This window comes from Plecotus auritus, assembly GCF_963455305.1.
Source record: "Plecotus auritus genome assembly, chromosome: 14".
Lineage (NCBI taxonomy): Eukaryota > Metazoa > Chordata > Mammalia > Chiroptera > Vespertilionidae > Plecotus > Plecotus auritus.
In genome coordinates, this window is record NC_137780.1 from 184,529 (window position 1) to 210,891 (window position 26,363).

At 52.5% G+C, this 26,363-nt stretch overlaps 2 protein-coding genes across 3 annotated transcripts; both read left to right on the plus strand.

The window, feature by feature from the left end:
• Window positions 1–629: 629 nt before the first annotated feature.
• On the plus strand, window positions 630–14,463 carry KLHL12 (kelch like family member 12). The gene is made up of 12 exons (XM_080650837.1): window positions 630–779; window positions 2,918–3,151; window positions 3,604–3,757; window positions 5,048–5,265; window positions 7,848–7,997; window positions 8,231–8,345; window positions 9,658–9,764; window positions 10,487–10,682; window positions 11,324–11,482; window positions 11,809–11,907; window positions 12,642–12,828; window positions 13,007–14,463. Exons 2-12 carry the CDS (start codon window positions 2,957–2,959, stop codon window positions 13,131–13,133), a joined length of 1,707 nt encoding a protein of 568 aa, XP_080506963.1. The 5' UTR covers window positions 630–779; window positions 2,918–2,956; the 3' UTR covers window positions 13,134–14,463.
• A 1,261-nt stretch (window positions 14,464–15,724) lies between these two features.
• RABIF (RAB interacting factor) lies at window positions 15,725–21,723 on the plus strand. 2 transcript variants are annotated; one of them, XR_013959594.1, is made up of 3 exons: window positions 15,725–16,328; window positions 19,229–21,153; window positions 21,280–21,723. XR_013959594.1 is itself a non-coding variant. In XM_080650838.1 (2 exons), the coding sequence occupies exons 1-2, from the start codon at window positions 16,203–16,205 to the stop codon at window positions 19,472–19,474; spliced, it is 372 nt and encodes a 123-aa protein (XP_080506964.1). In that variant the 5' UTR covers window positions 16,135–16,202; the 3' UTR covers window positions 19,475–21,723. The 2 variants fall into 2 exon arrangements, 1 of the variants encoding a protein (XP_080506964.1); XM_080650838.1 differs by having other exon boundaries at window positions 16,135–16,328; window positions 19,229–21,723.
• Window positions 21,724–26,363: the final 4,640 nt, after the last annotated feature.

The window sequence follows — 26,363 nt, forward strand, 5'->3', positions numbered from 1 at the left end:
CAACAGCCTGTAATTATTGGAATCGAGAGTCTAGGTCAGTGGTTGGCAAACTCATTAGTCAACAGAGCGGGAAAGCGCGGCTCGCGAGCCGCAGTTTGCCGACCACTGCACTAGGCTAAGTGCACCCAAATCAATGAGAAGCAAAATCCCCAGACTGACCGCTCAGTCCGGGGAGCGGGGGCGGTGAGGACCGAGGCTTCCGACGCGCAGTGACTTCGGGTGACTGCGGGCCCCACGGCCAGGGTCCGCCCGAATAGCCACGCTGGGCAACGGCCTGGGAGAAACTGGGCGCCTCCGTGGGTTTTTCCCGACGGGAGCGGGTTCCCGAGTGTCCCGCGGGGAAGACACAGCCGCCATCAGCTCCTGGGCTCAGGGATCCCTGGCGGCCTCCGTCTGCGGGGCCGCGCGCACCTCCGGGAGATTCGCTGCCCGACCTCCCCGTCCACCCCTTCCCGCTCCGCCCGCAACGGGTCCGCAGCCACCGGGGCGCCGGGTCCTGGGGGGGTCACGTGATGCAGCCCGGGCCGGCTCACACACCGCAGCGTCATCACGTCGCGCGGCCTGCTGGTCCTTGTGATCACGTGATGTGGGAAGGGGCGGTCTTTGCGCTGAAACGTCATCACGTCGCGCGGCCGCGGGGCCGACAGAGCGAGACGAGCGCAGTGACGGCTCCCGAGCCTCCGGGTCGGGGTGGCGGCGGCGGCGGCGGCGGCGCCTGGGTTTCTCCTGAGCCGCCTGCTGGCCGCGCGCCCCCCTCTCGACCCCACCGGCGGGCGCAGGTGAGCTGATAGGCAGGGGGCGCTCGGTCTTCTCCGTCCCTCCCTCCCTCCGCCCGGGTGGGCCTTGCCCCCACGAAGTCTCTCGCGGGGACGGGGTGGCGGGGGCTCTCAGCCCCTCGTAAGGGGCCTCCACCTGCGGCGCCAGTCGTCGGGGGCTTCCCGCTCTTCTCCCACCTGGACCGTGGCGGTTCCGGAATGTGACGCCCCTCCCGAACCTCCGGCGGGGGAACCCTATTCCGGTGTCTCGGAAGTTCTGGGGGGAGAGGGGAATGCTGGCTTCGCTCGCCGAGGCCGATCCCCACGCTGCACCAGGGCGACCCGGTTTGACCCTGAAATGGTGCAGCCCAGTCCAGGCCGAGCCCGGTGGGAACCCCCTGCAAACGGGCTTTGTTCAGACCTTCCTACATCTCCAGAGTTGCACCCGAAGCTGAAAAACATCGTCCGCTTGGATGACTCACTCCTCCTCTGTCACCTGGGTCTGGCAGGGCTGGGGGGGGGGGGGGGCGTTGTGAGAGGAACTGCACAGCGACAGGCCAGCTGTGAACGGCCGTGGTGGGAATTCAGGATGTCCTGTTTGCTCCTCAGAAATTAGGGTTGGGAGCTGTGGGCTTGTGGCTTGGTTTGGTTTGTTTTTCTTGAATCATCGATGAAAGTGTTGGAATCCAAGTAAGACAGAGTCTCTTAGGAACCGCCCCATTTCATTCCCCACAAGTTGTCGTTAAGGAAAAATGTAGTGTGACTACAGCCTGCCAATAATCGAGAAAGCGCTTCGTACGTTGACTTCTTTTCAATGTGGGATCTGTTGCTGAGTTCATTTAACTGATGCGTGCAAGTGAACTTTGCAAGGGACTGTGGCAGAAAATGAGTATAGTGAGTTTTGATAAGTTTCTGTCCTAGTAAGGCTTTGTTTCAGTATAGAAGAATTTCTACAAATACTGATTTGCTGGTGTTGATGGACATCTACTAATGATGTAGAGAAGGAAGACCCACCCGTGAAAGATGTGTAATAGCTTAGCCAAGTGAAAGTCCATAGACAAGCTTGCATGGTTTCCATGGTCCAGTGTGTAGGTACTGGGTCCTCAGGGGGGCCAGGTATATTTGGAAATCTTCATACATATTTCTCTGCATTCTTCTTTGGAAAAAAGTTTATTTTTGCTGGCTCTGGCTTTTACTGCTCTAAGCTGAATACCCAATTCTTTTTTTTTGCATTCATTTACTACATATTTATTGTACACCTGCTGTGATAGAAAAATATATACACATGGCCCTAGCCGGTGTTGCTCAGTGGGTAGAGCGTCGGCCTGGGGACGGAAAGGTCCTGGGTTTGATTCCCCGTCAGGGCACATGCCTGGGTTCCAGGCTTGATCCCCAGTAGGGGGCGTACAGGAGACAGCCGATCAATGATTCTCTCTCATCATTGATGTTTCTCTCTCTCTCTCCCTCTCCCTTCCTCTCTGAAATCAATAAAAATATTTTTTAAAAAATATATTTTATTGATTTTTTATAGAGAGGAAGGGAGAAGAATAGAGAGTTAGAAACATCCATGAGAGCGAAACATCAATCAGCTGCCTCCTGCACACCTCCCTACTAGGGATGTGCCTGTAACCAAGGTACATGCCCTTGACCGGAATCGAACCTGGGACCCTTCAGTACGCAGGCCGATGCTCTATCCACTGAGCCACACCGGTTAGGGCAATAAAAATATATTTTTTAAAAATATATGTATATATACACAATGGATCCCCATCCTCTAAATACTTACCCATTTAATCTGCTTATGGATATTCAATAATAGTGATAGAGGCCTTTAAGCAATTTTATTTTTCCACCATTTCAGACAACAGCCTTGTGAGGCTCTGCGGGACCTGGATAGTTTCTGTTTAGAGTTGAGTGTTGATGGTGAGTGCCAAGTGGCGGGGGCACTCTGTACTGTGGGAATTCAGAGGAAGGGAGAGCATTCTTACTTGGGATGATTGGTGGCTGCACTGTGGGGGTGATGCCAGGAAGAGGAGTGCTCTCGACTCCGTGTTTGGTTCTGAGGAAGCCGCCTTAATTTGTAAAGCTACGTGAAAAATGTTCCGTTTCCCCAGTCCTTCAAACATGCTCATTGCATATTTGTTTTCCTCTTGTATTTCCAGAATCCAAGGACCCCTTTCATTGTTTCTCCACTTTGCTTGATGGGAGGCATTATGGCCCCCAAAGATATCATGACAAACACACATGCTAAGTCCATCCTCAATTCAATGAACTCGCTCAGGAAGAGCAACACCCTGTGTGACGTGACCCTGAGGGTGGAGCAGAAGGACTTCCCGGCCCATCGGATCGTGCTGGCTGCCTGTAGCGATTACTTCTGTGCCATGTTCACCAGTGAGGTGAGGTACCTGCCCTTTTAGTATGAAAGTAGAAGTTTGGCAGGAATTCATTGGTTTTATAGCTTGATTCTCAAGAGTTTTCATCTTTATTTTTAAGAATAATTATTACTCATAACCCCAAGGATGTATTCTAGGCAAAATATACCATCAGCGATTCGGTGATCCCAAAATCAAGTTAACCCCGTATCTTGCAGAGTATCAAACAACTCGGTAAAATTGATATTCCAGGAAGCTGTCATCTCACTGTGTGCTCCTGGGTTACATTCAGTTCCTTCCCCGTTGGGACAGCTACAAATGCATGCTTTATACAAACCAAACAAAATAGACTATAACTTTAAAAAGATGTGTATTCAGTCCATATTATTAACATCCCTCAGGCTGTTGGGTATGAGATGCTGCCTTTATCATGGAGAATGATAACCACGAGTATTTCACGCCTTCTGAATTTTCAGCTTTCAGAGAAAGGGAAACCGTACGTCGATATCCAAGGTTTAACTGCCTCCACCATGGAAATCCTGTTGGACTTTGTGTACACAGAAACGGTGCACGTGACGGTGGAGAACGTGCAGGAGCTGCTCCCTGCGGCTTGTCTGCTCCAGCTGAAAGGTACAGGTGTTACTGTTGTGCACGCCAAGACGGCCCCGCAATGTTTAAAGTGGAGACAGACGTAGGCGCTCACAGTTACTGCCCGTGGCGCAGAGATCGGGTTGCAGGCGCCGTAGAAAGGGCCTCTCCCACCCAGTGTGAGTGTCGGGCTCTGTCCTGTTTTCAGGAAAATGGAGGAGGAGAGGACAGATACGCTTCCTTGCATGCATGTACACAGTAACCCTGCAAGGACACACAAAACCGATACTGTTGTCGCCCACGTAGAGGGTTGCGATGGCCGGGGGGTAGGGAGGCAAGGGGGACTGCTCATGGGAACCCTTTGCACCATACTCTTCTGCGCCATGCAAAGTGTGTGTTGGAAACGTTAATGGACACACACAAATGAAGTGTCGGGTTTTCACGGAGTTAGCGGTGCTGACCCTTCCAGGGCCCCGTCCGCTGCTTCACCTCCAGCACTGTTTCTGTTGTTTTCCGTTTTGATGGTTGAAACAATGGGAGGGTTTTGCATTACTGCACAGCTCGGTTTATGCTCTGAACTTCTCAGTTAGAGAAGCATGAGCTAGATCAGCCGTGGGCAAACTACGGCCCGCGGGCCGGATCCAGCTGTTCTATCCGGTTCTCTTGCTCTCCCCTCCGCTCCTTTACTTTGAATTTATATTAGTTCACACAAACACTCCATCCATGCTTTTGTTCCGGCCCTCCGGTCCAGTTTAAGAACCCATGGTGGCCCTCGAGTCAAAAAGTTTGCCCACCCCTGAGCTAGATATTAGTTCCCTATTTTTTTTTCACGAGTCTTTTAGCAAATTTAAAAAAAAAAAAAAAAAAAAAAAAACGCTTAACTTTTCAATTGCAGTTGACATTCAATATTATGTTAGTTTCGGGTATACAGTGTAGTGGTTTCACATTTATGTAACTTACGTGGTAAATTTTCACATAGAGTAGAAATTGGGTACATTATGCTGAATTAGAATTGGTTTTATAGCTTGATTTTCAAGACTTTTATTGGCAGTTTTGCTTAATTGTGCCAGTGTCTGCAGAAGCAATTTGTCTTGCTCTACTTGTTTTAAAGCTGAAGCAGAGACCATCATAAAGGCCTTGTTGGAGGTCACTTGTGCATAACACCGAAATAGGTTTGCATTCCTTAAGCATGAAATTTCTAATCTGGTCCTTAGTGCTGAGCTGAGCCAGGGTTCTCTAACTCTGTGTAGAGAAGGTGTTGCAATGGAGAATAGAGACCAGAGCACAGCTGGCCACGTGTCCTGAAGTATTCAATGTCTGTGTTTGTCCTAGGTGTGAAGCAAGCCTGCTGTGAGTTCTTAGAAAGTCAGTTGGACCCTTCTAATTGCCTGGGTATCAGGGATTTTGCTGAAACTCACAGTTGTGTTGACCTGATGCAAGCCGCTGAGGTTTTTAGCCAGAAGCACTTTCCTGAAGTGGTACAGCACGAAGAATTCATCCTCCTGAGTCAAGGAGAGGTGGAAAAGCTGATCAAGTGTGATGAAATTCAGGTACAGATTTGGCTTCTTACGGTGGCTTCTTTAAGATTGGGCCATTACAAAAAGCAAGGTGGACTTCCATGTTTCTGTAGCAGGGCTTCTTACTCCACGTCCACATTGGCTCCACAGGTTTCATTAAATGCCCCTGAGATTACATCCCAAATTATTGGCATATTTATGGAGGGAGTTCACCACCTTCCCGAATGAAGTGTGTGATCCCAGTGTTGAAGAATCATTGCTGTACAGAGTGGATGACGCAGAGATTGGAAGGAAAGTGGATTTCTCTGTTACCCATTCACTCACCTTACAGACACCTACCTCGAATATCTGTGACATAGCAATCAAGGCGCCAGGTTCTGTGGGCCCAGAAGTAAGAGGCAGTTCTTGTTCTCAGAGAATTCTCAGTGCAGACAACACCAGCACCAAAACCGATTGTCGTAGAGTGTAATGAGGATCACGAGCCTACTCAAAGGGAGGACATTGCATCGGAGGACAAAGAGTGAACCTGGTTTAAATCAGATCAGAAAGGAAGGGACAGAGGTTGGAGACCGTGAACAGGAGCCAGGTTCTGAGTGCCGCGTGGGGGACGAGGAAGTGAGAGGGAGGGGCCTGGGACATGGTGTAAGGCAGCGTTCAGTGCTGAGCCTGGCAAGGGAACTTCGGCCCACTTCCGCGCAGTTTTCAGTGCACGTAGGCCTCGGGATCGTGAGAAGTCTAGCACAGAGCTGTTCGTGTCAGGAGGCCTAAGGCCTTCCTCTCCGGTGGTCCAGTTCTGTGATCCAGTCAGGAGCGTCTGGGAAATACCTCGCAGAGCCACGTGGGGGGTGGGTCCACCTGTTGGCTGTGTCCCCGCAGTTAGGAGACATCCAGCTCCGTAGGAAGCTCAGAGTTCTTCCTCCCCACGTCCCCTCTTGCTCTCCTTGGATATAGTAAAAATGAATTTTAAATTCATGGATTCCTAGACATTAGTGGCTCCTCAATTTCAAGGGCTCCCAGCGCTCGGTCCTTCTGCTCTGTTCTACCCAAGGTCGTCGGTGGCCTTACAGACCTCAGTGTGCTTAGGTCACAGGCCGGCTTGAAGGCTTTTCATGGCTCCCAGTCGCTCTTGGAGTGCAGTCAGCCTCTGAGGCTGTGACTGGCCTCGACTGCTTCTGCAGCTGATCTTCTACAGCCCGTTCCACTGCACCTGCCTCCTCAGGCCCCAAGTGGTCAGTGCTGCTTCGCGCTGGGACAGCGCCGCGGGCTAGACGTCCGGAGCAGATGGAAAGGAACTGTGTCCGTGCTGTCCAGCTCAGTAGCCACTGGAGCACCAAAGGCCTTCCATCGAGTGTGGCCGAGCAGCCGAGTTTCCAGTTTCACTTAATCTGGATTGATGTCAATGCATTTGGCTCCGGGTTGGACAGTGCGGCTCCAGGTTTCTGCGTGTGCTCTCTCTGCCCAGAGGCCTCTCTCCCTGGCGAGCTGCCGCTCACCCATCAGACTTAAATCTCTTGCTTCTGCAGGGAGGCCTTCCCTGGCCCATCAGTGGGAACGAGGAAATCGCGTGCATTTCTGTCTCGTGCCCCTGTGCTTTCCCAGTGCAGTGTGTAAGGACAGAACGGAGACTCCACTTTCTAATTTTACCATGATCTCCCCACTGAAGAGCCGGTTCGTGTCTGGCCTGTTCACCACTGAGTAACCGCCTCTGGCACAGTGCCTGGCACTCCCTAGGTGTTCGGGAAAGCCCTCGGATGAGGGGACGTTCTGGACATTTTCTGTGTTTTCAGTTCTTAGGAAAAGTTCACAGAGTGGTTATCTACGAAGGTCCTATCACACGCTGGAAGGCGTCTGTCAGGACAGACACCCTCGGGCTGGTGGGAGGACACAGGACCCCACTCGGGTGTCATCTTTGGAAGGTCCTGGGTGCTGTCACACCTGGTGCTCTTCCAGGGGAATAGTGCCAGCTGTTTGTGGTTCTTACCTGATCCAGTCTGTCATAGGTAAGCCTAGACTCAGGTCCCCAGGTGGTGCTTATGTGCAGCGTGTCCCCAAGAAATGTATCCACACTCTCACAGCTGTTAGCTCCGTTTTGGAGTGAAATGCATTTTAATAAACACTGCCTTTATAATTAGAATGTGGGTGCATTTGGGGGTACCCTGTATATTGTCTCAGTAGCTCCACGCCTCTTACAGCAGGTGCCCAGGTGCTGGGCCCATAGTGATGTGGAGAAGCCAGAGGTCTTCGACGGCACGAGGGAGTGAACGTTCCCTTAGAGCCAGCTTTGAATCGGCAACAGGTCCTCCCCCACGCCCCTGAGGGCTTGAGAAGTGAGAAGGTTTGGGCGTGGAGGACATTCTGAAGCAAACACCAGCCTGTGGCTGAGGGCTTATTAGGCACTCTGTGTGTCAGACATTTTACACACTTGGACCATTATCTTCTTCCTGGTCTAGGCCGTTGTGTGTGAAAAGATGTTTTCCTAAGAACCTGGCTGTTTGTGGGAGATGTTAAGTAATGGTGGCGGGGGACGGGGAACAGGAGGGGAAAGGCAGGCATGGCTACTTTCTGAGCTTGTGAGGCGATGGCCAGAACACAGATCTGTAACTGTGCACTGATAGGTGGACTCTGAAGAGCCAGTCTTTGAGGCCGTCATCAACTGGGTGAAGCACGCCAAGAAGGAGCGAGAAGAGTCCCTGCCTGACCTGCTGCAGTACGTCCGGATGCCCCTGCTGACCCCCAGGTACATCACCGACGTCATCGATGCGGAGGTAAGTCCTGGAAGGCACCGCACCCGAGCCTGACTGTGTCCTACAGCGTAGTGTTGTGGCCTCGGGGTCCTTCGTCATTTCCGGACGCCACAGCGTAGTTACTACCAGAGCCTCGTGGAACCACGTTTTGGAAACTGGTTTCTAGATAAGAAGCTAATGACAACGTAACCATAAACATGCCATTTATCCTGTGACACTAGTGGGGCCACGGCGCCCTCTGCTCTGTGTTCCAGCCTTTCATCCGCTGCAGTCTCCAGTGCAGGGACCTCGTCGATGAGGCAAAGAAGTTCCACCTGAGGCCCGAGCTGCGGAGTCAGATGCAGGGACCCAGGACACGGGCTCGTCTGGGTGAGCTGGCGTCTGCAGAAAACGGCCCCTTGCCTGGTGGATGATGTAGCTAAAAGGAACATTCTATGGAAAATACAAGGACCTTGTTTCAGGCCTGTTTTCAGTCTTTTCTTCATCAGGTCCTCTCAGACAGATCGCTTTACCACCCGAGCTTTCTTCCATATCTGTTTTGCACAACTCTTTGGAGGATTCAGTGAGACAAAGTGTGACAATTTATAAATTGTCAAGTTTAGTTTCAATATGTTTGGAGCCTGTGAATTGGGAATTATTTAGAATGTCATGTAGGACTTGGTATGTTCCCATCCACCTGTCCCCTTCTCCCCGTGTGTTTTCCCTTCGGGGTGAGGAAGGAAGGAGGAGCAGGTGGTGGGGACAGCCCAGGGATGGGCAGGGGCCTGCAGTGGGGAAGAGCCCTCACTCGAGCCAGGCTGGGTGGGTGCAGCTACACAGGGCATTTCCTCAAAAGACTTTGTCTTTGGAAAGAAACAAGGTGGGAAAGGTTATCCAATATCTTCTTTGGGAAAATTGTAGAGAAAAAGACTCCCTTTAAAAGCCTCGTCTTATGGTTACTTGGCAGTTTTGATGACATAGTTGGCTAAACTGGAAAAATAGAAGTTCATAGAAAAGAGGTATTTTTTAATATACATGTTTAATGATTTTAGAGAGAGGGATAGAGAAATAGAAACATCGATGAGAGAGGAACATCCATCGGCTGCCTCCTGCACGGCCCCCGCTGGGGATCAAGCCCATAACCCAGACACGTGCCCTGACTGGGAATCGAACCAGTGACCTGTCAGTGCACTGGATGACACTCCACCAACTGAGCCACACCAGCCAGGGCATGGGAAAGAGACTTTTAAGTATATCACTTGGTTCCTATTTCACAACGCTCAGCTTTTTTGAGGCAAGGTTAGGGGAGTGGTCTTTCACCACCAAGAACACCTGCGTTTTGAGGTGCAGGCTGGGAAGGGAGGGAGCTGCTCTTGGCTCCTGCCTGCACGGGGAGCCTCAGTTGATGTGTCGGCCAGAGGCGTCTGGGTGGGTTGGAAAGGTGGGGACTCAAATTTGCCTTCTGCAGTTTTAGTGTCCAGGAATTTCAATGTAAGATATTTGAGTTCTCAAGAGCTAGAGCCTCTAAAAGAAATAATTTCCTATTAGGCAACCTTACAGAGAATCTTCTATTTCAGATGGCTTCTCTGGGCCACGTAAACAAGACCTTCATTGTAGAACTGTTTCTGCTTATACGTCCCTGTGAGTGTTTACCCAGCCACGGACGGCGGGGAGACCTGCCTTTTCCTCCCTCTCTCCTCAGGAGCCAATGAAGTGCTGCTGGTGGTTGGGGGCTTCGGCAGCCAGCAGTCTCCCATCGACGTGGTGGAGAAGTATGACCCCAAGACTCAGGAGTGGAGCTTTCTGCCCGTACGTAAGGTGGAACCCGCGTGGGGAAAGAGCTCACATGTCCTCCGTAACCCAGCTCTAAACATAGGAAAACCTAGTAACTGCTAACGCTCCTTACAACAGTGTCGTGCGCACAGTAGGTATTCAGTAGATAGTTATCAGCTATTTTCATTAGGTTAGACCTCAGAATGCCAGTGGCCAGTGTCGGCTGCCACCCTGCTTCAGCGCCTTCCTGAGCTGTCTGTAACTCCCAGCATGCTCCACTGGTCCTGCTCTGTCACCCTGAGCTTGGTGTTAAGTTGTGTTAAATTGAACTCAAGTCTGTATCTTTCTCACTTTGTCTGTCTCTGTTTGAAATAATAATTCTGAGGAAACCTGGAAATCTTTCAATCAGTCCTCATGACTTCAGGGTCGTCGAGTCTGGCCCTTTGATTAGCAGTGCGGGAAAACTTCCACTCTGTGGGAGGATCTTAGTCTGTAGCACAGAGCCCTATGGCGTAGAAAGGAATGAGACACTGGGTAACGGAAAGCCTTGGCGGAGGCCGGGGCGCAGAAGGCTTGATGCTAGAGCATCACAACAAGCGAAAGTGTTTGCTCAGGGGCAGACAGCTGGAGGCCACTGAGGAGAGCCGCTCCCGGAGGCTCCTGCTGGCGAGTGAGGAGGCAGAAACAGGGCGGAGAGCCGGGAGGAGGCCGAGGCTGCGTGACTGACGTGCTCTGTCCCCTTCTCTCCTGAACCACAGAGCATCACTCGGAAGAGACGGTACGTGGCCTCCGTGTCCTTACATGACCGGATCTATGTCATCGGTGGCTACGATGGCCGTTCCCGCCTCAGTTCAGTGGAGTGTCTGGACTACACAGCGGATGAGGATGGGGTCTGGTATTCCGTGGCCCCAATGAATGTCCGACGAGGCCTTGCCGGCGCCACCACCCTAGGAGGTAGGCTGGGTGTGCAGGGTGGTGTGGCCATGCTGTTGGGGCTGGATCGGGGCTCACACCTCCCTGCTGTCTGGCGGGAGCATGGCCTGTGGAGGGTCCCGCTGAGGTCAGAGCTCCTGTTTGCGTGGCAGCGGCAGTTACAAAGCTGTGCAGTGTGCATGGGCGCTTCCGCGCTGACAGCGCGCTGGGCAGGGTTGCAGCACACTGAGGGGGACGTTGGCCTGGCTTTCTGGGACCTGCGGCTGGGCTTGGAGTGCTTTGAGACCTCATCCACTGTCTGCATGTGTGGCCTGTGCGCTCTTCCTTACCGATACGACTTCATTGACTTGTCCCATAAGAAACACGTTGGTTTTGCCCCCAAACATGTAAAGGACTTGGGAATTGGTAGAGAAAAGAGGGATTAGAAATCTCTCCTTGGGGGTGGGGGTAGCCGGGGAGAGTTCAATGGGGGGAAAAGAAGACCTGTGTAATACTTGAAACAATAAAGAACTGAAATTTAAAAAGAAAATAAATTTCTTAGTGAAGAATGAGGCTGTTGATATAATTAGAGTGATTTATGATTAAAATGTTTGAATTCACAACGTAAAAAAAAAAGAAATCTCTACTTCTCTAAGAGTCTGTGGTTGGCTCATTCTGAGCAGATATGATCTACGTCTCGGGAGGCTTTGACGGGAGCAGGCGTCACACCAGTATGGAGCGCTATGACCCCAACATTGACCAGTGGAGCATGCTGGGAGATATGCAGACAGCCCGGGAAGGCGCGGGGCTGGTGGTGGCCGGCGGAGTGATCTACTGTCTAGGTGCTGACCCCGGGGAGGCAGGGATGGGAGAGGGCATAATGAGTGGCAGCCTTTGGGGGGGGGCGAGGGTTCTCTTTTTACCAGAATCAAGTTCATAGATGGCCTTCAACTAAAACCCTGGTCTATCCCAATACAGTTCCATTAACTGGGATTGTCTTTTTCATGGAAGCAGAACATGGGGTTCTGTTAGATTTCTCTTTGGACTGTTGGAACCCTTGAAGGAGAACTGAGATTAAAGATCAAGTCGGAACACAGAGAAAGGCAGGCTGGGAGTGGGGGTCCGGATTTGTCGTTCTCTCTGGAATGGCCTCTCCTTTGTCTTTCAGGAGGATACGACGGCTTGAATATCTTAAATTCAGTTGAGAAATATGACCCCCATACAGGACACTGGACTAATGTTACACCGATGGCCACCAAGCGCTCGGGTAAGACCGTCGGGTCTGAGGGAGAGGCAGCCTGCGGTCAGGTCTCTGCTTGCACGGTGGGCGCGCAGTCACAGGACAGCCCGTCAGTCCGGGTTTTAGTTCCTCTTTGCTCCGACTTCAGTGAAGCAGGAGTCAGAGTTCACCCTCCTCCTTGCCTCTGATCTCCGTGTCCTGAGAATGAAGACAGCTTTTCAAATGGAGTATACATTTGAGGACAGAAGCCTTCTTGTTGTTGTGGTGGTTTTTTTGTTTGTTTTCATTTTTTAAATCCCAGCATTGTCACGTCTGGTACAGTCGTGTGTGTTTAGCATGTTACGTGGGCAAGTGCTGGCAGAACTTCCTGGACAGAGGAGCTGGGCTGAGGCAGGAGAACGCTGTGCTGTTCTGATTCACTTTCCCTGTAAAAACTGCTCCAGAACCATCACAGCTCCTTTCCTTCCTTCCTCCTTCACTGCCTCCTTTTTCCATTTCCTTCTTTTCTGTTAACGGAGAGGGTTGGGCTCTGAATTCATGGAAGTGAAGGTGAGAACCATTTTGTGTTTTTTCTTCCCATTTCAACTCCTACCAGTGGGTTTACAGATGGGATAACCTGTGCCGGCTGATTATTTCAGGCCTGTCTGGCTCTCTGCACATCCCTGAGCTACCTGAGGATTCAGCTGGCCATCAGCGACCATGTTTTCTTTCTGGAATCTAGCCTCAGTTCAGTAGTAGTGACCTGCTCTACCTTTTTCCAGGTGCAGGAGTAGCCCTGCTGAATGACCATATTTATGTGGTGGGGGGATTTGATGGCACAGCCCACCTTTCTTCCGTTGAAGCGTACAACATCCGTACCGATTCCTGGACGGCTGTCACTTGCATGACCACCCCTCGATGCTATGTGGGGGCCACTGTGCTTCGGGGCCGACTTTATGCAATTGCAGGGTGAGGATTTAAAACCAGGCTGGGGCCATCATGCATCAGGGCAACATGATCCCATCCACACTGTTGGGTGGAGACAGGGAGTGGGTCAGGGGAGATGTCTCCATGGCGACCTCAGTGTGGGATGTGGGTGGAGAGGAACAGAAAGCTCATTTCCCTCTCTTGCTTCTTCCCCACTCAGATATGATGGGAACTCCCTGCTGAGCAGCATCGAGTGCTATGACCCTGTCATCGACAGCTGGGAAGTGGTGACCTCCATGGGAACCCAGCGCTGTGATGCTGGCGTGTGTGTTCTCCGAGAGAAGTGACCTTGTTGGAGCTCCATCCAGAGCTAGTGACCAGTCCAGGGCCCAGATAGCAGGAGAATCAAGGATCGTGTCCAGAATGTCTGCTTCTCGCTGTGTGCTCAGGGCGATTACAAGCACGGGGCGGTGATGATGGTCTTTATTTGCACACACTCCCCCTCGCGCTGGGACTTGTCCCTGAGTAGCGTGGTGAACGGCACTCACGGGAAAAGAATGCACTGAGTGAGTGTGCGAGGCCAGGCCACCTCCTGGTCTGGGCAGCACTTTCTGGCCGTGTCTGACTCACCATGTTGCGCCCGTGTGTTGCAGAGAACGAAAGTGAGGGTGACCTACTAGAGGTGGGCAGTGTCCAGCCAATGTCTGGATTGGAAGGATTCCAACTTGAGTCAGCTTGATGAAGTGCAAGTCCTGTTTTTCAGGACTAAGTGTATTTCCTGGTCTGCAGGGAGCTGCAGCATAGCTCTCTTCTGGAGGGGAACCAAGGGAAGCGCCTGTCACAGCTGTGGGCTTGGAAGACACCTTTGTCACACTCCCGGGGCAGACCTGCTGTATCCGAACTGGGCTTAGAGTGCAGTGACCTGAACTCGCTGGCGTGAGTGAGCCTAGACCTCCACAACGTGAGACCTGGAAGGCAGGGTGGATATTGGAAGGGTCTTCTGATGCCCCGGTCTTTCTGGACTGCAGTGTGGCTTGCCTGGCCCTGGCCCTGTGCGAGACCATCACCGGTGAACAAGTGTCAGGTGGGCGGAGTGGAGTCAGTGGGGGACAAAGAAGTACCTGTGAGTTCATATTCATCTCACTCCTGCTCATGCCCCGCAGCAACGTTCGCCTTGGGGTGAGAGGTCTTTGTTGAATCAGATACTACTATGCTGTAACATTTCCATACTATTTATTGGGGGAAGGGGAGGGGGTGCAGCAGCCTGGAATTTCAGCTCCTTGGTATTGCCTGTCCTTTTAAGTGCACACTTCTGCTAAGTGTGGTTTTTACTGCTGTTTGGTACATTTCGTCCTTGTCCTACTGTCGGGTTCCCACCCTGTCCTTAGAGTGAATTATGTTCATTCCAGGACAGAAGAATCAAAGGACAACCCAAGTCCTGTGTTACCCAGTACCTGCTCGCACCGTTTCTGAGCCACCGTTCTAGGCTCTCCTGTGTTACCGAGTGAAATTCTTGCGTTATGGGTGTTGGGAGTGTGGGAATGTGATGACCTACTAAACAAGAAAACACTCCCTTTACATTGAAATTCCATTTTCTCCTCTCCCTGAATTGAATTGACCTAAAGAGTTCATTTCCTTTGTATATTTTTAAGAAAATATTAAAAATAATCTGTCTCAAATGCCTTAAGAGAATTTGTGGCAAGCCAGCACTGCCCTCCTACAGTTGGGGGAGCAGACGTAGAGATCAGCTGTGGGTCCCGAGTCTTCAACATGTTGACCTTGTGTTTGCCAACTAGCTCCACTGTTTTTCTGTAGACGCAGGTACGAGAGTCTCACCAGGAAATGTTTGAGTTTGCCGTATCCATTGACTCCTCTCACACTTGGAGTGTCCTTGAACCCTAAAGGGAATCAAGAAGACGCTCATTTAGTATCCACTTGAATTTCAGGGTTTTGATCATTCCAGCCCCTCCATTTGCTTCAGTTTATGGCACGTGATAGAAACAGCTATGCAGAAGGCCTGCAGAAGTCCAGGTATTCCCAGAGCAAAGGGAAGGGGGAGCCAAAGAGGAATTGGTTCGCTGAAGAGCCTGCCAAGCTCTCTCTAGCAGATGGACTGTGCCTGCTGATGAAACTACAACTTCGAAAAATGCGTCTCTCAGCCGGAGCCCCTGGGGAGACGGACTAGGCGGCTCCTCAAACGAGTTTCAGACCAAATTCCCAGGTAGTTCTGACATGACACCGAACCGGATGTTTGGCAGTGCTCCTCCCCGTCATACATAAATCTTGCCCACCCATGGGTGCCCCTAACTTGGTGGTTCCTCCTGCCTTTCTCCGTCGCTTAACTGGAAGCCAGTCACTTGGTTATCCACTGCGGAAAGCTATCATTCATTTTGTGGGCACACATTTGATTAGTTTCTGGGTTCTGCATGGTTTTATCTTTGTCCCAAATCCATTCCTGTATTTTCACTCCCTCATAGTGCAGGCCTTTCTCGCCCGGACCCATGGAGCAGTGGCCTTCTCTCTTCCAGCCCAGGCCCTCCATTTGTCCTGCTTCCAAAACACAGCTGGGATCATTGCAGTACCTGACATGCAGCAAGTTTTCAGGAAATGTCCAAGTTATTTCTGGCACAAAGTGCCCATCACCATGGATCCTGGGGGGTTAGCATGTAATGTGAGTGCTTGATGAACGCTGAGTTGACGGAAGAGGAGGAAATGCAGGCGGGTCATGGGTGGTGGGTAGTGACACCTGGCCTGATCCAGTGCACGCCTGGGTTCAGGACTCTGTGCCCGCGGCTCTGAACCGAGAACCTGGGGACTCTGTCCTGTCCCAGGGGACGTGATGACAGCTGTGCCTGGACCCGTGCATCCCGGAAGGTCACCTCTGACCCGGACCTTCTCACTGCGCCCATCGGATGGATAAGCGACAACGCTGGGAGGTAGTGACGATCCAGCTCGGTTCTAAAGCGCTTCCACCCCATGCTGTGCCGCTGGTGAGAGCTCACTGGTTAGCACTGACCAGCCCTCGGCTTCCGGCAGCGAAGGGTGCGTGTCCCCGCGGGTGGGACCCACATTGCCTTCCGTCCCCTCCCGCTCGGCACTGAATTCACGTCTCAGGAGACAGGGAGTTACCAGCAACTCTGATGACTCAATAGTAAGGGAGTCCGGTGACCGGGTGAGGGTGCAGAGGACTCGCCTCCGCCCTGCACTGGTCCTGTCACAAAGCCGCCGGCGCCTGCCACTCAGGGCCGCGGGGCGGGTCTGCGCGTGCGCAGTAGAGTCGGCGCGGGCAGTGGGCGCCTGCGCAGGAAGGAGTGGCCGTCCGCTCCGCCCTCGACGAGAGCCGCGCCGGCGCAGTAGGGCGAGACCAAGCCGAGCCGCGCCTGCGCGGTCCGGGCCCCGAAGCTGTGGCGGCGGCGATGGAGCCCGCGGCGCCGCGGAACGAGCTAGTGTCGGCGGAGGGCCGGAACCGGAAGGCGGTGCTGTGCCAGCGCTGCGGCTCGCGGGTGCTGCAGCCGGGCACGGCGCTCTTCTCCCGCCGGCAGGTAGGCGCCGGGCGAGGGTCGAGCGGGGCGCTGGGAGGAGCCGCACTGCAGGGCCGAGCCTCAGCTCCTGGGACCCAGGTCCTGCCTCCTCCAAGTCACGGGCCTTAATGCCCTATTTCCGCCGTCACCGCTAGCGAGAAGGCGGAAGGGATGTCCGGTTAACCTGCCGCAGGAAAAGGCGGTTAATCCGCACCGTGTGCGCGCCCGTCCCCCGGGATTCTCTCCCGGGGGCTCCGCCCGCAGCGCCTGTCACTGGGACCGGGGTTCAGCTAAGAACGGGGACACGGTGTAGCGGGGCTGGTGGCACCTCGCGGGGGGAGGCCTGAAGACGCAGCGCTCTCCCACACCTGGGACCTCACACCTGGGACCCCACACCTGGGATCCCACACCTGGGGTCCCACATCTGGGGTCCCACACCTGGGGTCCCGGCTGGGGCTGTGATACTCGTTTTTACCGCGACACCAGGAGGCCTGTGTCCCCACAGTTCTCACTCGGGGTCTTTCCTGAACTGAGGTCGCAGCGACCCCGGAGCAGTGGGGTACCTAGCGGCTCCCAGCGCAGGTGTCGCCTCCAGGGCCCTGACCTCGGGGCCACCACAGGGCCTGCTGGGTGGAAGGGTTGTCGCAGGATTTGTGGCCGGGTTTTAAAACCACCTCAAGTTCTCAGAGGAAGGGAGAAATTAGAAACAAGGTAACAAGTTTATTCTCTATTGTAACAGTTTTCATTCTCATCTACATTGTAGCATGCTTGCCAAGCTTTCTACACTAAGAATGTATTTTCTACAAAGAAAATATTCTTGAAAAAGCAACTGCGGCGTCAACAGAATCTTGCTGCGTTGTGGTGGTTAACTATATCTGAGGAGTCCGTACAGCATTAGGGGCCAATTTTTTTTTTTTTTTTAATTTTTACAAACTGCCTGCTTTTACTAGGTGTACCGGTTAAAAATGCGGATTAACTGTTAACCGGTTAATAATGCGGATTTTGTAACCAAAGAAAACACAGTAATTTCAAGAGAAACCTGAACAGTGCTTTATTCAAAGGGATGTCCATCGCTAGCTACACATTTCCCCCATCTTTCAGGGAATTTGTGGATACCGTCCCAATAGAACTTTTCTTCTTTTTGAGGCAGACCATTCAGAGATCCAATTTTCCATTTCTTCGTACGTTTTGAAGGGCTGCTCAGAAAGTGCGTGTGCCATCGATCGGAACAAGTGGCCATCTGAAGGAGCAAGGTCTGGTGAACATGGCGGGTGGATTAATACTTCCCAGGCAAGATCTTAATGTGTCTTTAGCTGGTTTTGAAGTGTGTGCTGGTGCGTCATCATGAAGCAAAATTACTTTGCCCTGTCTGCTGGCCCATTCTGGTGGTTTTATGATCAAAGCGTGGTTCAAATTGATTATTTGTTGTTGGTAGCGATCAGTATTAATGGTTTCACCTGGTTTGAGAAGCTCATAATACACCACAGCTTCCTGATCCCTCCAAACGCAGAGCATTGTCTTCTTTCCGAAGCGATTTGGCCTTGCAGTCGATGTTGATAGTTGATCTGGATCAACCCATGATTTTGTGCATTTGGGATTCTCAAAATAAATCCACTTTTCATCGCCAGTCACAATTCGATGCAAAAAGGACTTTCTTTCGTGCCATTGAAGCAACATTTTACTGATGACTTTTCGGTTTTCCATTTGTCTTTCGTTCAGTTGATGTGGCACCCATTTTCCTTTCTTTAAAATCTTTCCCATGGCTTGTAAATGGTCAGAAATTGTTTGCTGAGCAATGTTTAATCTTTCTGCAAGTTGTTTTTGAGTTTGACACGCATCTTCATCCAATAATGCTTGTCATTGTTGGTCTTCAAACTTTTTCAGTTTATCTGGACGTTCTTTGTCTTTCACATCGAAATTCTCACTTGAAAAGCGTTTAAACCAGCCTTCACAAGTATCTTGAGATGGAGCATGTTCACCGTAAGCTTCCCGAAGTATATAATCACTTTCAGCAGCATTTTTATTAAAAATAATGAATTAAAACTTCCTGCAAATGCTCTTTTTTTGGCATGAAATTCGACATTTTTAAGCGTAAAAATATCTGCGATGTTAACATCTCCAACAAATTTGACATATGAAGTTTTGAAGCTTGTTGTCATTACAACAAATAGCATACATATCAAATCTCATATAGATCAACATATGTGTGACTCCCATCTATTGGAAAAAATCCGCATTATTCACCGGTACACCTGGTATTGTGATTGCCAATGCCAGATAAGCACTCGGAGGCGTGCTGTTTTGTTAAAGAGTTTGGGAAGCCCTGACCACGTTGCTCAGTTGGTTAAAGCATCATCCATCCTGATACGCCAAGGCTGCGGGTTTGATCCTGGATCAGGGCACATACAAGAATCAACCAAGGAATGCATAAATAAATGGAACAATAAAACAATGTTTCTCTCTCCCTTATAAATAAATTAATAATAATAATAATAATAATAATAATAATAATACAACGGGCATTATGGGAAGCTAATTCAGATTGTTTGGCTAAGGAAGACTACCAAGGAGGTTACTTTTGAGCTGAATATGCAGAAGGGGCTGGCCTTGCCAAGACCTGAGGGCAGAGTAGGCTTACCCTGTCTGAGGAAGGCCCGCGTGGCTGGAGCAGAGTAAGCCGGGGGGCGGGGGAGAATAGAAGCCGATGGGGCCTCGAAGCCCAAGGTCAGGATAGCAGTGAAGACAAGTTACCTGCTGGTTAGAGTTCCTTGGGCACAGACAACAGAGGAGCAACCCGCATCCTCGTTTGTAACCTGATAGGACTGCGTGTCTTGTTTGTGAGGGCACCACGTGAAGTCCACGGTGCACGGGGTGCTGGCGTGACGGGTACTCAGCATGGCATTCCTTGTGTCCCCCCGCAGCTCTTCCTTCCCTCCATGAGAAAGAAGCCGGCTCTGGCCGACGGCAGCAGCCCCGATGGCGACCTCCTGCAGGAGCACTGGCTGGTGGAGGACATGTTCATCTTCGAGAACGTGGGCTTCACCAAGGACGTGGGCAACATCAAGTTCCTGGTCTGCGCCGACTGTGAGATCGGACCGATCGGCTGGCATTGCCTCGATGACAAGAACAGCTTCTATGTGGCCTTGGAACGGGTTTCCCATGAGTAACGGAGGGGAGGGGGCTCGGCTGCACCCCCAAGTGTCAGAGCCGCCCCTTCACAAGAACTGGTTTTTAACCTGGTGCGACGGTTCTGCTGCTGCTTCTCTGTCCTCACGTGGATGCATCCAGCTGGACGGGCGGGGCCAGCCCTGCTTCCTTAGAGCCTGGCGTGCGTGCCTCTTCTAGTTCACGGTGCATCACACCATGTCCTAAGCGCCCTTCCCCCAGTGGCGGACACGGGGAGCATCCCACACTTCTCCTCTCACCCCTGCATCTCGCTGGGCTCTCCTTTACCCAGGGCTCCCTGGCTGCTTGCTCTGGACGGGTTATCGCCCACCTTTCAGCCACGGCGATGCTCGTGTGCTGATAGTTGAGGCTTCGCCTTTCTCCTCATTCCAGAAGGCACACGGATGTCTGAGAGTGGCTTTGCTGTGTGGCTGACTTTGTTCTTTTTAAACGTATAACCTTTACAAGCTTTAGTATTTAGGCTCCTAATCAGGAACGCTGCGGGTGCGCCTCTATGCCAGGTGTGAGATCCTCACCTCTAGGTTGTCAGAAGCCTTTCGTGGTGAAGACGAATGTGGCCCCTCTTCCCTTCAAACCCTGATGAGGTTTACAGCCTGTAAGTTGAGTTTGACTTTCAGACTTTCAACCCCATTGGGAGCCATTTTCCCAGGATCTAAGACCCTGGATGGGGGGGTCTAAGAGGAATTGGCCCTTAGTAGGTTTGTCTTGTCTGGACAAGTTTAATGCTTCCTTTGTTCTCAAGAAAGACTTCCTTAATGGATCATGTCATTGACTGAACCTGCCGGGCCTGGTTCATTTGGAATCTCTACACCAACCCCCAATGCCTACCTTCCATCCAGAGGCCTCTGTTGCTACAGCTGGGGAGTTGCTTTAACCGTGTGACTTTAGCGAAGTATCTCACCTTTCAGTAGGACTTCAGTTCTTCTGGAATGACTCACCTCAGCAGGAATCTGTGCAACCAGGTCCAGGTTCCTCCCCATCACGCACCCCTCAGATCCAGGAGACCTGGCCTTGCATGAGGACCAACTCGAGACGGCCTCCCTGCAGTCCGCTTGTCCCCTTCCTCCCAGAGCTTACTCTAAGGACTCCGTCACTCACGGGTGGGCCTTGGGCACGGTTCTGCCACTGGCCTACTTCCTCCTGCACAGTCAGAGCCCCAGGGAGCTCCAGCAGAAATGAGAGAGCCGTTCTCTAGACAAGTGGTCTGGGGTCCGTGATTATGGCGTTTACAGAAAGACAGCTGTGCGAATTCTCCACTCAGGTCGGAAGGGACAAAACCAAGCAGATGCCTCTATGGGCGAGCGGCCCCTTCCAGCACAGCCAAGTCCAGGCAAAGCGTTTTCTAAAATTAGGCTTGGACTTTTCTTTGCTTTTTTAATCACAGAAATAGTACCCATTCGTTGCAGATCAACACAAAAAGGGGCATAAACATTTTTTTAATCCCTCGTATTTCCACCATCCGCAGATGGTAATGCTGTGTATGTCCATCTCAATGTTTTCTACACGGACGTACGCATGTATGGCTTTTAAAACAAATATGAGCCCATCCCGGACTCGGTTATAACTAGCTTTCTCCATTTCACAACACGCCAACTTCTCTTGCGTGTAGCTACCCCCGGTGCCTCCCTTGTGTTTAGCATGCCATTGCATGTCTGCATCCGTGTAAGCCGTCCCCTGTTAGGTTGCAGCTGAACGCACATTCCTAATGGTTCCCTCGGGGTGAGAAGTGGGGTGGTAGGTGTGTTATGCCCATGCCTCAGAACTGGCCGCGCTGTTTACCCTCCAGAGTAAGGCAGACAGACTCGCGTTGCTGAACCGTTCTAACACCGGGCACGTGTTATCATTAAGAGAGCATTTGGCCCTGGCCACGTAACTCAGTTGGTTAGAGTGTCGTCCAGATACGCCAAGGTTGCGAGTTCAACCTCCAGTCAGGGTACATATGCAAGAATCAACCAATGAATGCACCAATACGTGGAACAACAAATCGACGTTTCTCTCTCAAAAAAATATATATTTTGCCACCTTAAGAGAAACAGTAGTCTCATTTTGATTTGCATTTGTTATTTCTAATGAAGTTTTTATATACTTAGTGGTGATTTGTATTTCTTTTTTCTTTCTTTTTTTTTTTGAGAATTGCCAAACACTGTTGCCCAGTAGCCAAAAATATCAAGTTGTTATCCTGCCTTTTCAGTTTGATCTGAAAGAAATAAAGGCATTTAAACAATGGAAATTATGCTCCTGTACGTCCTTGGAAAGAACATATAATTTTAGACAGCAGAGGAGAGCTGAAACTTAAGATTTACCTTGAGGTCTGTCAACGCACTGGTTCATCGTCATCTCTTGGTCTCCCTCACAGCATAAGGCAGGCAGAGAACGCACACTCGCTGTTTTGAGGATAGAAAGCCGCCTTCCTGTGGGGGAGAGGTTGACTTTCCTAAAGACTCGTTGTTTCTACAGAATTCTTTTTTAACACAGAATCAAAGCTGGACCGTGGTGTGCTGACATCGTACATATGTGTGACTGCTGTGCAGGAGGCTGCTCGACGTTAGTTAATGACATAACTAGCAAGGACTTCTGCTGAAAAGCACGGACAGGTCACTTGGCCCGGCCATCCCACCGATGGCCGCTAGAAGGGCTGGACAGAATACCTTTTAAATCAGAAGGCATCAGTCCTAGCCAGTGTGGCTCAGCGCACAGAGCATCAGCCTGTCGACTGAAGGGTCCCAGGTTCGATTCCAGTCAAGTGCACTGCACGTTCCTCGGATGGAGGCTGGATCCCCAACCCTGGTCGGGAGGCAGCCAGTCAATGGGTCTCTCTCACATCCATGTTTCTCTGTGTCTCTCCCCTCTCCCACTCTCTGAAAACCAATGGAAATATATCAAGTGAGGATTAACAAAAAAAAAATTATTTATTTTAAATATATATTTTATTGATTTTTTTACAGAGAGGAAGGGAGAGGGATAGAGAGTTAGAAACATCGATGAGAGAGAAACATCGATCAGCTGCCTCCTGCACACACCCCACTGGGGATGTGCCCGCAACCAAGGTACATACATGCCCTTGACCGGAATCGAACCTGGGACCCTTCAGTCCGCAGGCCGACGCTCTATCCACTGAGCCAAACCAGTTAGGGCCAAAAAAAAATTTTTTTAATCCAATAACCAAAATTAAGATTTCAGTGGAAGGTTTTAGCAGCCAATTAGGCACAGCCTTGTAAAGGTTCTGGTGATGCCGAAACCGGTTTGGCTCAGTGGATAGAGTGTCGGCCTGCGGACTGAAGGGTCCCGGGTTCGATTCCGGTCAAGGGCATGTACCTTGGTTGCGGGCACATCCCCAGTGGGAGGTGTGCAGGAGGCAGCTGATCGATGTTTCTCTCTCATCGATGTTTCTAGCTCTCTATCCCTCTCCCTTCCTCTCTGTAAAAAATCAATAAAATATATATTTAAAAAAAAAAAAAAAAGGTTCTGGTGAAAGCCACTGAAAGTGTACCTGCCCCAAGCATCCTGGACAGAAAGTACTCAATTTCAATGTCAGGGAGCAACCTGCACTTTGCCTGTCCTCCCTCTTGGCAGCCAGCAGAGGGCAGTAGAGGCTGCAGCCACAGGCCAGTCCGCAGGGGCCAGCTTCCCATTCAGGGCCCGGCCCAGGCCTTGTGGTCCCTGGGTCCCCAAGCCAGGATTCTGAAGGACAGGGGTGTTTAGTCTCTGTTCTTCGTAAGCACCAGTGAGCTTCAGGGCTGCCTGGAAATGCCACTGGGGGTCTAGTTGTTAGCATTAACCTGGGTTAATGAATGAATTAGCATTCGTCTGTGTGTCCTGCTTGAGGAGTCCCTGGGAAGGGCTTGCTGAGAGGATGGGATCTGAGGGCCCATCAGCCCAGGGCCCATCAGCCCAGGGCCCATCAGCCCAGGGCCCAGGCCGCGGACAGGACCCCTGCCGGGGAGGCGCCTGCACTTAACAGGGGCCGTGGTCTCTCTCTGGTGTCCCAGCTCCCTCCATCGTTGCGGCTCCTGGGTTCCCCCTGCTCCCTCAGTCCCCATAGTCCCAAGAGACAAGGCCCTCAGCCTGTGATAGCTCTTCGTCTTAATCCCTCCAAAGCTGTGTCATGGCTGTTGACTTTCTACGTGAGGCTGTGTGTGTCGGCAAAGCTGTCCTGGCTGACTCTCGGCCTCCAGGTTCCCTGGGACCCAAGGGCTCGGGTTAGAGGTGGAGCTGGGGCTCAGTCGGCAGGGAAGGCGGTTAGGAAAACCTGCCCGGCACACATCCAAGGATGGGCCTGTGTCTGCTGGGCCTGTAGGGCAGGCTCCACCGGTCTCTTCGCCCAGAAACCAGGAGCTGACCTTCTCCTTCCTGTCTTCCCAGGACACGCCAGCCAGGGAGGCAGGCCCCGGGGGCGGGACAAGCTAATCATCATTTGCATAAACTTCCCTGCCAGGACCTCCTCTCAGGGCCCCAAACCAGAAGAGGAGACCAGGGAGTCTGCTCACCATCCTACAAGGCACCAGACAGACCCCACCCCCACGTGGCCCAAGGAGGAAGTCCATGGTCGCCCCCTGACGTCCTCCCCACAGGCGGGTCACGTCCACGACCCCTCCCCACAAGCGGGTCACGTCCACGACCCCTCCCCACAAGCGGGTCACGTCCACGACCCCTCCCCACAGGCGGGTCACGTCCACCACCCCTCCCACAGGTGGGTCAGGCCCACGACCCCTCCCCACTGGCAGCTCACGTCTCTGCAGCTCAGCCCTCCCCTCCCACCTCGGCTCCGGATGAAGCACTGTGATGACTACCTCTGCCTCCCCACATGGTGCCAGAACCTTCTAGCAGCTTCGGAGCCGAGGTGTTTCAGTCTCAGCTGAAATGGGGACGAGGACAGAGTGGGTGGGGGGCAGTGGGGAGGTTGCTTTTGGTGCTCAGGACTCATAAACTCCAGAGCGACAGGTGGGAAGTAGGAATCCCTTGCTCCTATTTTTTACCTAACGTAGGAGAATTCCCCTTTCATTCGTTCACATGAATGGGAAGAAAGGAGTTAGATGCTATTCAAGCATTTCATCTTCTACGAAGAAGCATTTCAGGGGAGAGAGAACCCACCAGGCCCTTCTGAGGACGCAGTGAGTCTAGGAAAGGTAGGTTCATGGGGCAGCACCCACCCCCCCAACACTACAACACTAGGACCCGTGGCCCTCCAAGGCCACTGGCTAGGGGTCCCAGGCCCATGGGGTGGGGAACACCCCATTGGAGCCTGGAAGAGAAGAAACAGTGAGGAGAGGGAGATAGGGGAACCCTTTGCAATGCAGGGTGATACACGGGAGTAGAAATGTGAGTCAAGTCGGGACCCATGACAGTCTCAGGGCGTGGACAGCAGCTGACCAGGCAGGAAGAGGTCGAGGGCCAGGTAGGAGGTCTCAGAACCAGGCTGGCTCTCATGCTGGGGCCAAGGCTGAGAGCAGAGCCGCGGAAACGGGTACCAAGTATGGAGCAGGGACATCCTGACCCAACAAGAGGTCCTGCTGATGCGTGAGACGAGTGTGTGTGTGTGTGTGTGTGTGTGTGTGTGTGTGTGTGAGTCCCAGGCACATGGAGCTGGCCCCATGCACACACGTGTCCTGAGCTGGCCCCATGCACACGCATGTCCTGAGCTGGCCCCATGCACACGCGTGTCCTGAGCTGGCCCCATGCACACGCGTGTCCTGAGCTGGCCCCATGCACACGCGTGTCCTGAGCTGGCCCCATGCACACGCGTGTCCTGAGCTGGCCCCATGCACACGTGTGTCCTGAGCTGGCTGAGGGACTTGCATGGGAGGCAGGAAGCAGGAGCTGTGGTACCTGACTGTGGACAGAGCGGTGCTGACCACCTGGGACCTCAGGGTCAGGGAGTCAGGGTTCCGGGGGTGTGATGAATGTCGGTGACCCTGTGTTCTGCCATCGGACCTCCCGTGTCCCTACCACCTGACCTGCACCATGAGGCTCGGTCTTCCTTCCCAGGGAAGGAAGGAGCAAGAAACAAAACTGGTGACAGAGTTCTGGCCTCGGCCTTGAGCTGGGCCTGCCTCTGCCACCCACATGCAGAGGAGGACGCTGCCCCCAGGCCTTCGGGTGGGAAAACCCACCCTTCCCCACCTACTGGGGGTGGGGCCAAGCATCCTTCCTGCCTGGGCCTGTCCTACCTGCCTGCCTGGGTCCCCTGACGCTCCTGGGCAGGAGGGACGGGCTCTGGAAGGCAGTGGGCGGAGTATGCATCCCTCTGGAGTCCCCCCTCACCCTTCATCTACCCCCCACCCCACCCCCCCTGTGCCAGGTGGGAGCAGTCCTGGGCAGGAAGGGGTGGAAAGAGGTGGGTCCAGCAGTGGGCTTGCACCTGAACCTCATTAGCCCGTCCACAGAGGGCGCGGGCTCCCCACAGAGGCCTGCCGGAGACAAGTTTGCACTGAGGCCCTCACCCTCACTCCCCACGCAGGGGAGACTCAGTAAAAGTTTGGAAAATGAGCCCGGCCAGCGTGGCTCAGTGGTTGAGCGTGGACCCAAGAACCAGGAAGTCGTGGTTCGATTCCAGGTCAGGGCACAGGCCCGGGTTGCGGGCTCCATCCCCAGTGTGGGGCGTGCAGGAGGCAGACGATCCATGATTCTCTCATCATGGATGTTTTGGTCTCTCTCTCCCTCTCCCTTCCTCTCTGAAATCAATAAAAATATTTTTAAAAAAGAAAAAGAGAAAGAAACGGTATGAGTCACTCGTCTGGGAACCAAGGGGAAGGGACAGGCCTCCTGACGTCCGTCTCTGTGGAACGGAACGCGTGACGGAGCCGTCTCCCTCGGGGCTGGAATGAAACGGCGTCCAGGCTTTTATTGTTCACACCCTTTACCGATGTATCT

Excerpts from the sequence above, each read along its gene's own strand:
- KLHL12 (XM_080650837.1), top strand. The coding sequence starts at position 2,957 with ATGGGAGGCATTATGGCCCCCAAAGATATCATGACAAACACACATGCT. Across the intron at positions 3,152-3,603 it reads GTGCCATGTTCACCAGTGAG|CTTTCAGAGAAAGGGAAACC; the intron begins GTGAGGTACCTG and ends CTGAATTTTCAG. Across the intron at positions 5,266-7,847 it reads TCAAGTGTGATGAAATTCAG|GTGGACTCTGAAGAGCCAGT; the intron begins GTACAGATTTGG and ends GTGCACTGATAG.
- RABIF (XM_080650838.1), top strand. The coding sequence starts at position 16,203 with ATGGAGCCCGCGGCGCCGCGGAACGAGCTAGTGTCGGCGGAGGGCCGG. Across the intron at positions 16,329-19,228 it reads CGCTCTTCTCCCGCCGGCAG|CTCTTCCTTCCCTCCATGAG; the intron begins GTAGGCGCCGGG and ends GTCCCCCCGCAG.